This window comes from Oreochromis aureus, linkage group 17 (assembly GCF_013358895.1).
Source record: "Oreochromis aureus strain Israel breed Guangdong linkage group 17, ZZ_aureus, whole genome shotgun sequence".
NCBI classification, from domain to species: domain Eukaryota; kingdom Metazoa; phylum Chordata; class Actinopteri; order Cichliformes; family Cichlidae; genus Oreochromis; species Oreochromis aureus.
Genome location: NC_052958.1, coordinates 35,170,101 through 35,188,766, shown reverse-complemented (window position 1 = coordinate 35,188,766; position 18,666 = coordinate 35,170,101). Strand labels below are relative to the sequence as shown.

The following is an 18,666-nucleotide window of genomic DNA, read 5'->3' as shown; positions in this document are numbered from 1 at the left end:
TATTGGCACAGGAAAATGTGCAGTATAAGTGGATTTTTTAAAAACTCTGCTAAACATTTTTAAAATGAATTGCATGGACTGTAAAGTATTTTTTTTAATCCAAACCATAGTGGAATAGATAAAAAGATGTAAAAGTGTACAAGAGTCGGTACATTCAGTCACTCAAAACCATTATTACCATCATTACCGTTTTGTTGGTCACTCTAGCTCCAGTGTTGTGGCAGAGCACATGCCACCCAATGCCCCCCTGTGGACACACCTCTGCTGGACATGACTATGATACATGATATATATGATATATGAGAAAAACTCTTTGGAGAAAGAAAAAAATGGAAAGATTACAACATTCCTCATTTTGACTCTTGGGACATTACAAGCAGGTGTTACATGTCAGCAGCAGATGCTAGGTACCCAGGAAATTGAAGATTTATTTCTATAGGCCTAATACCATCTAATTGTTATGACAGAAATATGGTTCTGGTCACTACCTTCTCAGACAGAAATTAGAAACCCCCCCAGCATGTTATATAAAACCTGGAGCGACAAAAGGGATTTTTCCCATATCCACATTTACTAACATTTTATAATATACTGCATTTCTATTATTACCACTTGTTAGTTTGCTTTGGTTTTCTTTAAAGAACTATGATTTTAAAAGTTAAAAAAATGATAAAAACCACGTTTTTATTTCACATTTTTATTGTTCATCATAATGAAACAGCATCACCGATACAAAAAAAAAAGAAAAAAATCCCCTTTGTTTAGGTAAAATTACAAATCTGAATGTTCAACCTGATCCATAGGAACACTGTGAACAGCAGAAACATCAAGCCAGTGCTTCTACACGGCTGAGGGTCCATAGAAAAATAAGGCAGGTGGTTTTTCTACACCTTCTTTCGAAACACATTCTGGGGACTTGTCTGTTTTACAAATCCATGAGAAGACTTGTCATTTAAGACCAGCACGGCTTATAACAGCATTGTACAGCTTGGCTCGATCACACAGAAAAAGAAAAGAGATATGATACGAGTCTATCCGAAAGTGAGAAGAAAAGTTCAGCCAGACTGAATACCTGAGATACTAAAGTGGGTTGAAAGAGCTTTCTGATAAAAAACTGCTGTCTCTTCTCTTTATTGGATGAGCCGCTTGAAAAGACAAAACTCATCCTGAGGAAATGAGAAAAACTCTTACATTAGTAACAGACCCAGAGGAGAGAGTGAGGCAGATTTTCAAACACCTATTATTGGATATTGATACTGTACGGGTACTGCACAGGTCAAGTGACCCTTTAGTCAAGAAGCTTGGTGACTCAGGCTGTAAAAATATTCAAGTAATGCCTTGCAAATAAAACCTGACCGAAAACTGGGCTTTTTAAAGATGTCTATGACACCAATGACATGTGTCACAAGCCACTGACATACATCCAGCAACTGTGTATGATTGTCCTGGTAAAGCTTTAAGCTGGTGAACGTGGAAGGTTCTTATTCATAAAGGTATACACTTACAGTACATGTTAGTTTAAGTGTCTACATTGCATTGCACAGTGCAATAGCAAAATAACCACTTGGTCCTGTAACAGATGACTAACGTGTCTCGTAAGAAACTTCCTGTAGTGTGGTCATAAAATATTTGTCTCTTCCTGATTTTGTTGAGTGTTAAATTACATGTTTAATATCGACACAGCTTAATCGTGGCTTTAACATTCAACCCAGTGATGGTCAGCTAGTGACATAAACCCTGTTGCCTTATTTCTGAGACTCCTGGGAAAACCGTGTTGGGAAGTAGGCTGTTGAGTTAATGCATTGTGACGACAGGCTAATGTTAAAACATGAAAACGGATATATAGCGGACAACTTTTCTACAAATATACAAGCTTCAAATATAGGACCAAAAAAACAGAACAAACTACTGTCTGACAGCAAGAGAAGAAAAGGTCTAATACATACTTAGAAACTAAAACAAACACGGATCGCAGAAGAAGTCAAGTAGAATTCATCCATCAACCCGCTCACAAGCAATGAGTGTCAGTGTACCATAAAATAAAGATTATTTACAGAGCATATACAATTGTTCAAAAAGACCATGTTTGTAGGCCAAAAACATGCACATAATATACTATTTCATTTGAAATATCTATTTGTTTTTATGTACGTAGATCCGCAAAGGATCTATAAATGCTGTCCACTTTGGCTGCGTGTGACTCGCAATGGCACGGGAGAAGCGGTGAAACGGAACAAGTCTGAGGTTGTGATGCCACCATTCGCTGTTACGTTTAAGGCACCTGTTTCAAAAGCCAATTACATACAATACCAAGAATTCAGAAGGCACAATAAAATAATGAATATGATTACCGGCTGTATATTATTTTTTTAAATTAAAAAACCTGTCAAGAATTATATATAAAAAAATATATTGCTAGGGGATATCCAGATGTTTAGCTTTAGATGTTGAGGTAAAACATCTGGAGTTGCAACTTGGGATCTTGCTATTCACCCTTCAAAACATACTTAAAAATGGCTGACACCATTAGCATGGTCATCTAGGTATTGAAGCAAACTTTGTTAGTTATTATTTACCGCGCCCTTACTTCTAAAAATTACTGCTCTTTGATATTTCATGTGTGAAGGGAGCATTTTCACTTAATTGTCAAGACTTACACTCGAAGATTGATAACAATCTCGTTTATATGCCAAGTAAAAACAAAGGAACCTGGAGACTTGTTAGCCCTCGCTAGCATATTGACTGACTAGCTAGCATGATTTGGCGTAAAGTTCAAATCTGCCTAACACAGCCTCTAAAGTTTAATAACTGAAATATTATATTTCCTTAAATTAATTTCTATATATCCGTAAATGTTTAAGCATTGCGTCATACTTTTATGGAGCATTTCAATCCCTACACTAACGGCCTGACAGTGAAAGGTTAGCTTAATGTGCATACGTGAGATTGTTATCAATCTTCGCATCTAAGTCGTAACTTTTACAAAGTGTCAAACAGTTACTTAAAACTGAATAGCATATAATTATGCAAAAAACAAAACAAAGGACGTACATTCGAATAACATTCTGCAGAGGGCAAAGTTCTTCTTGAGCATAATATGGCACGAGTGAAAATAATTGTGTAATATTTAGATCAACCTATTTATATGTATCTTTTTTAGCTGACTTCTTTTTAAAATTGTCTAAAATGCATACTTATTTTTTCCCCATATAATTATTTATTAAAAAAAACAATTCAATGTTTATCTCATGAGTTCTATTGTAAGTGCCTTAATAATGATTCCAGCAGGTATATGTATACTGCTAATTGGAAATGATCATCCAGCTAAATAGGAGACAGCCTTAAGAGGCCAAGTAAGATATTATATACAACAACCATTTTGTCAGTAGATACACTTAATTATGTACATTCGTATCTTGCATATTTAGATCCATCTGTGAACAGTAATACTGAAAGCACCCACTTAATGTTGTGTGCACAGCCGAAATGAAAACGACCGGCAAGGAAGATCCTTGAGTTTTTGGAGCTGTGAATATCTAGCATAACTCTACTAAAGAAAATTGTTTGTGCGTGCCAACTTTGGCAAAGCTTCTGATTGTTAATACATATCACAGCAGCAAATCGATGTTGAATTTCCCAAATAAAAAATGGAATTAAATTGCTCATCAACCGTCATTTTGAGAAGAGATGAAAGCTTAATTGACCGCAGGAATTTTAGGAAATAGTAATAATAATTATAGTAATGGCTCTGTACACAACTACTACTGAACACAATGCTAGATGTGCTCCTTTTTCCATGAATGATGGCACACTCCAAAAGACACCTTAAAGTTCACAGAGGACTGATGGACCTACATCATCGTTCCAGCCCTTCAATAAATATCACAGTTTACAAATCTGCTTCAAGTACAGGCTGCAGAGTATCTGTTCATTGTTGTTTCTTCATAGCTGGAAAAGAATGACCATCAAGATGACGGTGACGATCTAAGGCTGTCTCGGTGGCATGTTGGCATTTTAAACCAGAGACCGTTACCCCTTGTCTGAGTTGTAATTCTTTCATTTGTGTTGTTTCACATCCAAAAAAAAGAACAAAATACCAACTAAGCTAAAAGGATCCCCTCCAGTGAGACTTTCTGGGAGGAAATTGAAGATGTCTTAACCCAGTGCTGCACTATGTCTATAACGATTTGATGAAATGAAGGAAACCAGTGGGTACGGAAAACAAGTGATTTGCTGTGGGGCAGTCAAGGTGGTGGCTGCACTTCTAAATGGGAAACTGAAGAAGGTAGAAAAGCGTTTTAATGGTGTCCCCCAGAGCCTGGGGGGTTGTGGATCCAGTCAAGAACGATAAGCGTCAAGCTGCCAATCATGAAGATGACTCCCACGACCAGGAAGATGGCCGCCTGAAGAGAGAGAGAGAGACAGAACAAGAAGGGATTCAGCTTGTTGAGATACACAGAAGGGGTCTGTGGAAATTTCTGGGAGATCACATTTATCCGGCCCTCAGTGGATAAATGGAGAAAGCTGATACAGTGAGAAAGCAGCAGAAAGCATTGTGTGTGTTTCTGCATACTTACCCCAATCTTCTGTGGGGAGCGCAACGGCAGCGACTTTACCAGGCGCAGGTAAAAGGCAGCGGGTAGGATGAAGATGAGCATTGTTGCCGCAGAGGCGCCTGCAATTAAACCGAGAGGAAAACTGAATCAGCCAATCAGGTGACAGCAACTGAAACAAACAGCCAGACCAATCACTATGAGGAGGAATTCTTTAAGACTTGAGAGGTGCTAACGAAGTCTCCTATGATGTGACGTAGCACTCGTGCAACTGTCTCAACCAAAGGTAGAAACAATGTTGAGTGATAGCTGTGTTTTTTAGACTTTTTAATAATTAAGGTGCATAACATAAGTTTTTTAAAATACCTTTAATAAAGCATCAAGTCTCATATATTATAGGCCTGCCATTAACTATTTACTTAAGGTGTTATTACTCAGTTACAAAGTAGTACTCTTCGGTTTCATTTAGGGATTACTTTTGCAAAGCTGCTTTTTCTTTTTTCTTTGAACTTTGTTCAAAGTGATCGTCTTTCCTCCAACAGAACATGTGCACAGGCATCTGCTGGCAACTGTTTATTAAAAAGGGGTGAGTAGGAAAGTGGATAAAGTGTTCTTCCTGACAATCTTAAACCTGAGAATCCTCACCAGGTAAGGATTTAACCCGACATTTTAAGCTTCTCTGTACTTCCAGCGGCTTTATCCAATTAAACGATCCCTCATCTGAAGGTGCCAATCAGGCGTGAACCGGCAAACCTCACTGACTCACTCTGGGTTCATGTGTCTTTTTGAAAGGGCAGAAATGTTGCTCTGTTCACACTCAGTGTCAGGACTCACCGATGAAGCCAAAGATGTCCCTGATGGTGGGGACAAAGATGACCAGCATGTTGTTAAAGGCCAGGATGAAGGCGGCAATGAGCAAGTGGCGAGTCCAGCTGAACTCTCGCCCGCTGAACAGTAACGTTGTGATGGACGAACGGATCTAGGAGAAACAGTGACAGAGTGGTGAATGTGGTGAAACAGTGTTTTCAGCTTTCTTGTGAATAGAGAAATAAAAGTTTGTTTGATAAAGACAATTTATTCCAACAGTTGCTCTCTTCTCATCTCAGTCAAAGAACCGAATCATTAACAAATATGCACAGCTGCCAGCCTGCGACTGAAGCCGATTCCCCACACTTGGCCAGTGACTGAAGTGTGTCAAGAGTTATGAACTTGTGTGTGTGTGTGTGTGAATCAGAGAAAACCAGGAGATCCCTGAGCTACAGGCAACCTGTTAAAGCCTGAACTGGGTGAAAGGTCGCAGGTATCAGGTAAAACCTGAGGCCCCTTTAGCCCGTAAGCCTCTGGGAGAGAGGTCACAAAGAACCCTGCTTACAGCGCCCATTCAAAACGGCTGGGGATTATCTCCCGCAGCGCAATGGAACCATGGGATTGCATCAGCCAGTGCAGAGAGGAGGGCGGGCTCAGCACTGGGGGGGAGGCGTGTCCTTACGCCTTTTTTTTTGCTGCCAGCGTGTGCTTTCTTCTCTTTGACAAACTAGTGGCTCACAGCACAGATAAAATGAAAGATTCAAACCCAAGTTTCAGAGAAAGCACATTCTTTTCACCTGGACAAGCAACTTTGTTTTACTGCTGGCAGAGTTTCACATGCCCTCTTTTGTAGCCTTTTAAACTTGAGTTAGGCACAAGATTTAGATTTGCGAAGCATGGTACAGTGGAAAACAAAAGGAAAGAAATCAAATTAACTGGATTTGCCAAAGAAGTGTTATGACGCTCTTAGCGTCCCCTCCTAACTGCCCCAACCCATACCTTTACTTTACTCCCACCAGCGTGATTAGGACTGCTTGGAAAACTAGAGCCTGGATGCAGCATTTCACTCCAAAGCTTCAAATTATTCAGCACCTGACTGTCACCTGGCACTAAGACTCTTTGGAGTGCACCCTTTGATATCTGCACACTCCTAACCTATCAGTATGGCCAGGCTTCGGTCAGTCCAAAACAAACCACAGATTAAGATCTAAGATCTACAAGGTTAAATATAGGTAGTAAATTAAAAAAAGAACCATCGGTGCTTTGTGTTTCCTTTGTGCAAGCATGTGTGACTTTTTCTGAGCAAAGTTAAATGCGTGACTGTCAAAACCAAGTGTCAACTGAAACTACAAGCAGCACAGTAAGGAAAGCCCCTTCTCAGATATATATATGTCTATATAAAAAAGTGTTGCCTCGCTGTAGAACCACTGAAGCTCTACAAACCATGACTTCTTCACTAGGCAAAAGGCTTTAATGCAGCCAAGCAAACGTGCTCTCTAGCGGTGTCCTGATTCACAACAACTGCACTGTGTGAGGCACAGACTGCCCTGCTTTCCCAGAGGTTTACATACAGAACACGCTTTGTACTTCAGTAAGAACAACATTCGGGTGTTGAGGTTGTGTAATCTCTGTCTGGGTGGTGTTTGTCCCCTCCAGCATGACACCAGTGTCATCCTTTTAGCCTAAATTCAACAGAAGACCCCTCAGGCTCGTTTGCCCTCGGCTCTTTTGGAAGCGTTTCAGCACATCTGGACTGAAATAACACAACTGTTTACAGGAGCACACTTGTTGGCCTATTAAAAAGTAATAATAATAATAATAATGGATTGCATTTATATTATATATATATATATATTATAATAATATATATTATATTATTATTAAAAAGTAAGGCATTCACACGCCTGCATTAATCATCAGAAATGACCACTCATGACACATTAAATATATTTAGCAGGAGTGGCTAACTGCAAATATTCACAGTCACATGTATATTACTAAAGCAGGAGCAGAGGAAGTAAAGAGAAACCAGCTGTAGCATACAAGCCTTTACATACATGTATTTAAACCAGAGCTACACAAGGAACGTTTTTATGTTGATGATAGTAAGTTATTACTGGCTGGAAGTGTTAATCAGCTCTCTTACAGCCGTCTTTTGTGGTTTCCATCTCCTGCTGGAGCCTGAGAACTGAAGCACGTCTGACTCCACATAAAACCCTTTCATTATATCCTGGATCCTGGCAAAGTCTTATGTGATGTGGCCTCTGTAAGCATCTATCCTTCACGTGACTGCACCGCCCTCTGCATGCACACACAAACACACACACACTTTCAGGCTTGAACGCTTATCTGGACATTTGTCTCCCACACATACAGTCTTGTCTCATCTCTTATAGTCCTCTACAGGAGTCAAAGACAGCTGCGGATAAAGCTAATGTTAATCTCTAGCTGAAGGTCGGCCACATTTTCCTACAAAATGAAGGTCAGGAGCATTCAAGACAAGATTCTCAAATGCCACACAGAAACTTGGCATAAGCATTGCTGTGACCGAGCAGTTTTTTTGATCTGACGCCGTGCATGGATCTAGATCTAGCCAGTCTTCCGGCAGTGTTATGGCAACGGTAATTGCAGGAATAGTTATGGTCAGTTAATTAAAACCTCCCCAACTTTGTGTATTTTAATCAGAACGCTGTTCGCAAATCAACTTTCCCAGTCACTTCATTCACACTGTCACCAGCTAAAACTACACCCAAGACTGACTAATGTTATGTGTCATGTCTTTACATGCAGGCATATTCAATCTAAAACCAGTTTGTAAAGCAGGATAACTAAAAGGAATTTCTTTTTAACAGCTTCAACGGTGATAAAATGGCCACGTGCACATTAGCTTTTTAACTCCAAGCCAAGGCTGCATAGCTGCCTTGCTCTTTTTCCTAATTCATCACAGCATCCAGTTTCAGTCTCATGTTTCTCTGTTGCTATCAGTTTTCTATGTCCTCTGTCAAACTCTCTCTATTTCTCTTGAAGGACTCAGCTGGATATGTTTCACACAGTGACTAGGCATGGATCATAAATACCCAGGATTAAGTTTTTTGATACGATTTGAACATACTTTCAAATATGGCCGCAATATTCAATTCAATTCAATGTATTTTATATAGTGCCAAATTTCAACAATACTTGCCTCAAGGCACTTTATATTGGAAGGTGAAGACCCGACAATAATACGATATGATAACACAACAATGCACAATAAATTCCATTACACTGTGTTCTTCATTACAACTATGTTTTAAAAAAAATCAATTAAATGTAAATTGTTTATAAATAATTAAAATGCAGTTTTAAATGTATTATATTTACATTTTAGTACGTAAAGCTAGTAATGCCAAAAAATAGTTGAGTTAAAAGAAACAGTGCTACTTATAAAAGCTAATTGTTAGCTTTAGCAAAAATTTAGCTAGGTTTTTATTTTCTCTCAAGCCTGCGATACTAGCTACACTTCATCTAGTTAATGAAAACAATTCCAGCATAAGGTTTTATTAAAATTGAAAATTTTATTTACAAATTATATAATAGTTTTAAAAAAAGCAAAATGTAAAGTGAGTTTAAGCTATAATTGAAGACTGACAGATTTAAGCTACATTGGCTTAGTTTAGATGATTAGCATACTTGTAGTGATGAAGTGCAGGAGATAACATATGAATAAAGTAAAATTAGTAAGAAACCATCTTACTGGTTTGGAAAATATTATTTTTGGAAAAACCCACAACGTTCTTGTCGCACTGGTGGGTTGATTCTTATGTAGAAAAAAAAGCTGCACAAGAAACAGACTGACTTTTATTTAACGATTAATTACGTCACAGTGGTGGTCATAGCTCCAGTCTGAACCAACTCTTGTCACTTCAATGTCAGAGTGGGTACAGATGCATATTTCTTATCAACAAAACAACACAATTGGAGGACTGTGCGGCACTGGCAGAGGTTTGTGTCTGTTTCTCTCCTCTAGCTCGTCTCACTAGCTCCACCTCTCTATTGCCCGGAAGGCAGCAGTGAGAGTGGGGGTTTTTCCACTGTCCACTCCGAGTCTGTAAACTTCCACTGCAGAGACTGAGGGGGCTGAAGGGATTCCCCTCTAACATAACAAAACACAACAAAGGAACTGAGGGGGAAGTGGCACTGTGCGGGCATAAGCACCATCTATGCGTCTAAAATGTAACAAAATGTGTAGGCTGCATGTAAGAGAGCACCGATGTACAGAAAAGCGTCTGTATAAATGTGTGTGTGTGTGAGTGAGTGCAGTGTCGCAGTGTGTTTCCATAACATGCCATCACTTGCTGCATCATTCTCTATCAGCACTTTCCTCTGATTGAATGCTGCTACCCCCTGGTGGCAGGCTGCTGTAACTTCAAGTATTTCCAAGAAGAATTCATGAATGCCCCAGCTGCTCTTCTCTATATTAAACCCAGTTTAGATGTGTGTGTGTGTGCGCGTGTGCATGAGTGCCTGGAAGCCAAAACGGGTCAGGAAACTTCCTCTGTCTAGCAGCCATTCTTGTTCTCCTCAAGTCAGATAAAGGTCAAGCTAAAATTAGTCCTTGACCATGTATGGACAGGCAAGTAAGAGGGGAAGCGTACGTGTGAATGAATGTGAAGTTGTGGTGACTGGAAATCACACACATGCAGACTTTTGACTCCACGCTGAGAGAAAGCAACATAAACGGGTGTAAAAAAGAGTCGGGCCTCACTGCTGAAATCTTACAGTGTGTATGCCTGTTTGTGTTGATATGATAAAAAAGTTTTGTTTTTTTAAAGAGCCTTCGTCTGTGCATTTGAGCTTTGAGGTGACGACACAAGCTGGAGCTCCAAACTGAACAGCGTGTTCTTTTTTACCAACGGCCGGAAAAAGCAGCTGCGTCCAGAAAATGACAAAAAACCCCCCAAAACATTCTGAATGACTGCAGTGAATACAAAACACAGTCTGTAAGCAGACTGACAGAGAGTGGCAGCAATGTTCAACATTTACAGGCGTGGTGTTTGTGCTCGTGTGCTCTGACGTAAATCAAATTAAACTGCTGCCTAAACGAGGTTCCAAATGATGACGGCGAGTGATGAAAGAGGTTAGAAATAAGCTCTAGGCGTGATATTTTACCATAAAGGTAACTTTTTCTGCTTCCAGAAGACAGGACAGAGACAGACTGTGTGTTTATGCAGGTTGTACTTACAGGGAAAAGCACGATGGGGACAGTAAGAGTGACGGCAGTGAGGACAGCCAAACGCACCAGCAGCAACATCGTGTCAAACTTGTACACTTTAGTGAAAGTGTGGAGCAACTCTGCCTCCACATTGTCTGTGATGCAGAGGGATAAAAGAGCAGTCTGTGAGAAATACTGAGACTGAAGAAGTGGAAAAATAGGAATTCTACCAAGACAAAAGACAGAACAAAACAAACAAAAACCAATAGTGCCATTTTTTCTGTTGGTTAAACTGTTGCTTTTACCATAAAAGGTGAGGTAGCCAAAGAGTGCCGACAGCATGTACATGATGAGCATGGCCAGGATGGACAGGTTAGAGACATTCTGCATTTTCTTCCGGCTCCGACTGTAGATGGCAAACACACAGACTTTTAGAGAGGTAACCTCAAAATCGAAATGTGAAGATTTTCCCTACTTTGTTAGGTGAACACAAAAGGAAGTGTCGAAAACAAACCACTTCCTGCAGAAGTAGCACCATTATCAGGTCACTTCTGCTGGAAGCAGTCTGTTAAAATGGATAACTTTACATGTAATCTGCATTTTTATTGTCAAAGTCAAGTTACATTATACATTAATTATGGTAGTGTCAGCTGTGATGTGGACACTACACTGAAGAAGGCTGAATGAACAGTCGATATTGTCCCTACCCTCACCCTCAGTCATGACCGTTAGGTAGCGACCGACAGAATGAGATTGTAGACACAAGTGGTGGAAATGACTTTTCTCCAAAGGACTGGCCTCTGCCTTAGTGCCAGTTGAGGTTGTTCGGGAAAGTGACGAGGATGCCTCCCGGACACCTCATGGTTGAGGAGTTCCAGGCATTTCCTACCGGAAGGAGGCCCTTATTTCTCTCTAGTGTGTCCTCGGGAGATTATATCTCTTGACTGGCCTGAGAATGTCCTGGTGTTTCCCCGAATAAGGTGGAGGCATTAGCTGGGAGCTAGCTCACAACTAGCACTTTCCAAATGACAGCATTACTGAAAAATCCTAATTAGAAATCCATGTTAAAGTCCCTGACAGCAGTGCATGGGGTTGTATATGAAACCAGATGAATGTAAACAATACCAGCTCTGGCAAAGGTCCACTACTATGAGGCATCCACTAATCCATACTGGGAGCAACCCACACAGACATCACAATTTTTGCCATGTCAGAATTATTAATCAACTTTTTTTTGCTTTAAACACATCAAGAATATCAAGAACTAACCATTTCTTCGCTTCCTCTGTCTTGGTAGATGTGATTGCAACGGGTCAGCGTATGATGATTTAAATGTATGTATAAGATGTTTGGTGATTTTTCAGGATGTGATGATGTAAATGTAAGTAGCGTACTTACTCTTTAAGCTCACTATAGATAGGCAGCACTTCAGGATGGCAGACGAAAGCAAAGGCCAGGATGGGAACAGTGTACGCAGTCTGAGGAAGGACGAAAAAAGTGGGGAAACGAGCCATTAAAATGATGTAATATATATATATTCAGTTTTCAGTTTTATTTGTCATATGCAAGTTAGCACAGGGTCAACATTGCAATGAAATATATATATCTATATATCAGAAGTATTCATCTACTGGGTAAAGTAGCTGTAAAACAGAAATGCCTGGTGATATGGCCTCAAGAGAAAAGAGAAGAGAGAGAGCACTAAAGAACCTTTTCCTCAGCATTTAAGACTTCTGATGCACCAGACAGTTGGACACAGCAGTGCTGCATTGCGGTCTGCTGTCTGCTCAAGTCATAAAAACTGGTATGCATAAAAAGACAAAGAAAGGAAACATATTCCGTGTCTCCAATCAAAGCATGACATGCAGACAATACAATGACCTTTACTTCTACCAGCTACTGCTTTTGTACGGTCTCATTTTTCTACTTAAAGCATGTTAAAAGTACAACAACAACAACAATCTTTATTTATAGAGCACATTTAAAAACCAACGGTATACCAAAGTGCTTAACAAAGAGCAAGGAAATAACACAAGTATCATTGTGAAATTTTATTTGTAAGAGCTGTTATTACACAAAGTTTCGGGGATTTGGAACAGAGTATTGACTTGCTTTTATGAACATTTAAAATGTGTACCCTGATTTATGATTATAATTGCCCATGGATTAAACAAAACATTTGTCACTCAAAGGCCGAAGACACATCATGAAAGACTCCACCCTAGGCCAAACATGTCTTGGCTTGGCATACTAGTTCTGTTCTATTCGAACGGTGTCTCTTCTATTCACCCCTACAGTCCCATGTTACATTGTGTACATGTTTTTGAGACTTTTCCCCAGCAACAAGATTATCTTCAACTTTACTAAAGTCTTGGAGTGTCTTATTAATTGGAAACTGATCAATGGAGAATATTTGTACATGTAAAATGACAAACCCAACAGTTCTCCATTTCAGAAGCTAGAACCTCTTAAAATAACAAACAAGCAATGGACTGTGAAGGCAAACAAAGGTTCTGCAGCAGTACAACGAACTAACCTGTGAATTGAAGACAAAGTATTTTGGCGTGCACATCTCCTCATGGTCCGGGTGAGGTTCAGAGTGTATTCCCGTGGAGTGCTGGGTATCGTGGTGGCCAATGATTGCTGGGGAAATGTCAGCATGGGAGAAATCCATCTGCATCGACTTGTTTTGTAAGGCGTAGAGTCCTGGCATATCCGAGCCATTTATGCTGAGATTGGATGAGTGGCCAGAGAGGAAAGGCAGAGGGCAGGGCAGCAGGGTTTTTTTGTATATTATCTGAAAAAGATTGACATGAAGTCTGGCTGTGCTCTTCAAAGTAGAATTGTCACATATTGTATGCTAACGTACTAGCTAACAGTTTTTTTATTACGACATCCAAAAGATATGGAGCAACATTAGCATCTCAGCAACTTAATGATTTCAACCTCCTTTTAGCTCTTTTCTAGCTTCCTTCAACTCCATAGAAAAAGAAACTGGCAACTTAGTTGCCAAATAATCGACTGAGTTCTCCAGTTAGCAGCTAACATTCTCTGTTTTTTGATGCTGTGGAGGTAGCACATGCTGAGTTTATCAAGACTGTTCACTGAAGCAGGTGCCATTACCAAAGAAGGTGCACATGAGCAGTGACAGTGAATCAAGCGTTTAATATTGTTAAAGACTGTCATCTTTGTAATTTGCATTTAGCGTCATTTTGTCATGCTACCTAGCAAGAAAACGGCAAAACATACCATTATAACGCCAACCATACTGAAGGGTTAAAACAAATAATTTAGGGACGGTTGTTTTACTGCTTAGTTGAGGTGTGAGGCTGTATCTTAGGTTTTAGTTGCACCTTCTTCAAGAATAAGAAATTGCAACTAAAATTTATTAAAATGTGGTAACAAAAAAATTCTTTGACCCTTTTCCCTACCACTTTTATTCTTTTAGGCAACAAGTTAAGTGTTGACCTGGGGAAGGTAAATATGAAAAGAAAAAACCCCTACTTCCTCTGTTAGTAGTCCTGACACTGGCAAATCGGAAATCTGAGTAACTGGCAATAGGCCGTAACATAGAAACTATTAGCTGAAAGATGCTAACATACCCCAAGTGACAAACACCTACTTACAGATGGTTTATGTTCATACTGATCTCTTCACATACAACTCTTAATCACATTATTTTTAGCACATATTCTGATTGCGCACACTCAACTTACCACACCTAGGAAGAAAACCATGCAGGAGAGGGAAAAACCACTGGTGTAGCCCAGGTAGCCTAAAAAAGAAACGAGAAAACAACAAGTGAGTGCTTTTCTTACTCTGAACCTAGATAGCTGTTTTTAATGCATTTTGATGCCTTTTCTACTATATGTGTCACTCTTGCTTGTCAGCCTTTTTAAAGAAAAACACCAACCAAGTGTGATCTGAGCAGAAACAAATTTAAATACCAACAGATGCAAAAAACCCACCATCATCATCAACAAACTCAGTTCTAACAAAAAGAATTTATCCCGTCTGCTGCTTTATGTTTTATCGTTCTAATTACATAATGTGGTCACAATCATGGTTGCCATATCTGATCCAGCTGGCTGAGGGGGCTGAGCCGACCACAGGCTTAATATCAGTGTTATATTACGGTAACTCCTAACTCATGGAGCTAACTACGGGCTGGAGTAGTGTTATTTTACTTCTGTTTGGCGAGATCTTTACACAGACAGCTGCAAGAACATGGAGGCACTGAAGAATTTGGCGAGACATAGCAGGAAGTGAACTTTACAAACCTTAGTGAACTTGGAAGTCAGTGTGTGGTGGGAGCAAGTGGATAAAGTTTACAAAACGTGAAGGAAAAGAAAGTAGGTAAAGGTCAATATGATGATTTTCACTTGTGTTCCTACCCAGATTTTTGAGGAGGGATAAAGGCAGAATGATTCCGACGGACACAAACAGCACCAGGTAATTTCCATTCAGGTACCATTCACTGCAAACACAACACAAGGTTAGACCACAAGAGATGGCACACGAACAATAGTTTGCTTCATCTTTAGAGACGCCCATTCTCACCCGGAGTTTTCTTCTAAGTGCAGGAATGCTCGGATCACTTCTGGTAACTCATACTTCACTATAAAGAGGTAGCTGGACATGGCTGCAAGAGGACAACAAGGGCAACTTCAGGTTCCACGCAAACTACAAATACTTCTTCAGAGGTGCACATTACAGATATTATTGTAGCTCCAGTAATGCAAGAAAACCCCCCACGTATGTTTCATTTAGAGACACTGATTTAGGGCTTACCTCCAATGTTCTGCATGATTATTGATCCAAATGCAGCCATTTTTCCGGGCCAGCCAAATGCCCTCTCTCCAAGCTTCTCATAGATGAGGGATCCTGCCAGAACAGAGAGAGTGACTAAGGATACCGGCCTTAACTAGACAATCAGGTGTATGTTACACAGTTCTTTAGCTATTATTACTTAGCTCCTTCTTTGTAAAAAAAAAAAAAAAAGTTATCTTTTCCCAGTGCAATAACTACTTCATACTTATTTTTTACAATCACTTGTAAAGCTACTTCTTTCTGGCCCTTCTCCGGGCGTTTTCTCATGCGTCATACTCCTCCCTGTGACCTACAGTAACCTCCCAATTAAATACTGTATATAAAATGTTATCATCTGTGGAAACGTACACTTGTAATCCCTTAATCAGCAGTCTGCTTTAACATTTAAAAATGTTTAAAGGTCTGAAGCGCAAATACCAACCTCCTTCTTTAGCAGTCACAAGCAGCAGGTGTACTGAGTATAGGGAGAGGATGGCCACAGCGATGAGGAGCACTCTGTGCAGAGAGAGACAGAGAGGTGTAGAAGTATGAAAAACTGGTACTGTGTAACTGAGTATTTACCCCTTACTGGGGTAAAAAACTTAATGACTTTTTAAGCTGCTCTGGCACATGTGTCACTCAGTTGTTTGTGTGTTCAGGGGGGATTAGGGGACATTCTGTCCTTTTAAAATGACTTTGGCATAGTTGTAGCATGACTAATGTCTGTGTCACGTAAATGCTACACAAATACATCCATAGCTGCATTCTTGAAATACCATACTGTGTGTCAGCAGTGTGATTATGGAGGAAGAAGGACAAAGTTGTACAGCTTCCTGTAGTTATTTCACACCCCGAGCTAGTTCTGATTTTTATGCCCTGGTCACAGAACAAAAAGTGAAAAGAACTTTCTGTCATCACCGCCATCACTTGGCATAAGTTGGTTAGCACACATACTAAACACTCCACCTAGTAACGCAGCAGAAAATGTTTTGGTGACACGTTTTGTCTGTCCTACCCAACCCATAATTCTGTCATCTTAAACATCCCTACAATTAATTCTATGAAGACATGAATTAATCTGTGGAGAACAATGTAATACTAACCAGTGTTTTTTTTAGCCTTCTTTTCAGGACTGTAAGGAGGGGTGACACTGACAGGGAGCTCTAACAAGCTTCAGCTCATAATTGCATTAGTTATTATTAATCCATGTCTTTTGTGCTGTCTCCCTCCCCTCGACTTAACCCTTGTATGGTGTTCGGGTCTGTGAGACCCATGCCATTTAGAGGCCGTTGCCCCTTTAGGCAGTATATACCATCAAAACCTGCAAAATATGGTATAAGGATATGTACACTTGATTAGAACTGATTTTATTTTTTTTATAACATTTTATTGACAAAAAACGAGAAGCACATTAATTCATAAATGTGATCGAACAAAGGTAAAAGGAAAAAATTAACCATGTTTGCTGTTCACATGGCTCGTAATTGGGATAAAGTAAACATCTGTTGAGTAATTTAACATAAAATTGTTTGATAGTGTTAATTGGAAAGCCAAAACTCTAGTGGGTCCACCAGACCCATGAACACTGGCTGAGTAACAAAAATACGAACACCATACAAGGGTTAAACTGGTCCTGGCAGATGGTTGCCCCTCTCTGAGACTGGTTCTGCTGAAGGTTTCTTCCTGTTAAAATGGAGTTTTTTCTTTCCACTGTTGCCATGTTCTTGCTCATAGGGGGTAGTCTAATTGTTGGGGTTTTCTTTGCTTTATTTTAGGGTCTTTACCTTACAATATAAAGTGCATTGAGGTTATTGTTGTTGTCATTTTGTAATTTGATAACTAAATTGAACTGAAATGGAATAATGGAATAAGTATATCCTGTGGAGCAATCATTTTTTTGGCATTTGAAACCCAAATTAACACCAAATCTCTATCAAAGATGCAATGCAATGCTCTACTACCCGCTAGTCCAAACATGCCCCTGTCACTTCTCTTTCCTCTGCTATGGGGATACTTACGTAAAGAGAATGATACCAGTGTTGGCCATGGCAAAGGACAGGCCCAGGATGCCGCTGCCCATAATGGCGTTGCTCAAGTTGAAGACAGACATGCCGAATGAGGCGTGGCCAGGATGCTGCCCAAAGTCAAAAGAAAAGACAAGAATTTTGTAAGGGAAAACTATCTTCAGATGAGTGATGAACTATTGATATTTGCTACATGAATCATTAATGTTAGCATCATATGTGCCCTGTTTTAGAAAAAGAAAGCTAAACATTTGGCATAGCAAGCCACCTACAGACAGATGGAAGCTTTAGGAGACAAGCTGCAGTTCTTCTGCACTGTTCTTATGGTTTTGACCTCACTCTCCTACAGCATCTCATAACTGCTAACATCTTAGATACTGTGGTCTGCCATGTGGTCTAATTTAAAATAATGAGCAGGCTGCATATAGCATTTCTACCGACAGTCTAACTGAACACATGAAAAATTCATGTAGAACAGTAAGTGCATTTGTGTGTATAATGAATACTTTTCATTTACTTGAATTATGAAGACAGGAAGATGAATTGTTGACATGTGCATATGCATTATATGATGAGTAAAACAGAATATGAAAATAATATAACAGATTATATTGGGAATCAAAATGAGGTACATGGTTGATGTGACTAAATCCTTACATATTCTTCTTCATATTTCTTCTTCTTTGGTATCCCGTTTGACAGGAACCTGCGGCTCTCTCCGTCGTCATTATCATCTCCATTAAATTGGCTGTCAACATTGAGAAAGATACACGTTAGAACAAACACAGTGAGAGGTTCACTTCAAATGTGTATCAACTTTCAGTGCTATATTTTATGATGTAACCACTTGTCATCAAATGTAGTCTTTGTGCGTAAGTGCAAGCGTGAGTGCAAGCAAAAAGATGCTCAACTGTCTATACTGGTTATACCAATCTACACTTTTTGCTCTCTACCCAGACTTCCTCTGAAGTAGAACCAAGTTCAAATGACTGATGAAATATGTAGATTTCTTTTGCAAATCATTAGTGTTAGCATTCAGTGTACCTTGATTTGGCAATGTGCAGGAAACAAATAGACATTGGTGCCACTTATAAAAGATTTGTTAGACACAAGAAAAAAAAAATCTACCAACCCATAGTCCTCCATCCAGGACTATGGCCATCCATAAACTGACTGTGAAAAAGATATACATTAGCACATGCAGTCTCTGAACAGCAGTTAATTTCAAATGTATCAAAATGTATCAACTTTCTGTGCTATACTTCACTGTTAACCACCT

The 18,666-nt window shown here is 39.6% G+C and overlaps 1 protein-coding gene across 7 annotated transcripts in view; it reads right to left on the bottom strand.

The window, feature by feature from the left end:
- Positions 1-677: 677 nt before the first annotated feature.
- Positions 678-18,666, bottom strand: part of slc38a4 (solute carrier family 38 member 4) — a 35,120-nt gene continuing 17,131 nt past the window's right edge. For all 7 annotated transcript variants that reach the window (XM_039601433.1, XM_039601437.1, XM_039601438.1 and 4 more), the window contains 14 exons: positions 18,045-18,135; positions 17,382-17,497; positions 15,806-15,879; positions 15,346-15,438; positions 15,115-15,196; positions 14,949-15,031; positions 14,271-14,329; positions 13,091-13,351; positions 11,953-12,032; positions 10,860-10,960; positions 10,585-10,709; positions 5,388-5,532; positions 4,578-4,675; positions 678-4,403 (listed from right to left, as the gene is read on the bottom strand). In XM_039601433.1, the coding sequence (XP_039457367.1) occupies positions 4,299-4,403; positions 4,578-4,675; positions 5,388-5,532; positions 10,585-10,709; positions 10,860-10,960; positions 11,953-12,032; positions 13,091-13,351; positions 14,271-14,329; positions 14,949-15,031; positions 15,115-15,196; positions 15,346-15,438; positions 15,806-15,879; positions 17,382-17,497; positions 18,045-18,135 (1,513 nt within the window). In that variant the 3' untranslated portion in view covers positions 678-4,298. The remainder of the gene's footprint in view (positions 4,404-4,577; positions 4,676-5,387; positions 5,533-10,584; positions 10,710-10,859; positions 10,961-11,952; positions 12,033-13,090; positions 13,352-14,270; positions 14,330-14,948; positions 15,032-15,114; positions 15,197-15,345; positions 15,439-15,805; positions 15,880-17,381; positions 17,498-18,044; positions 18,136-18,666) is intronic.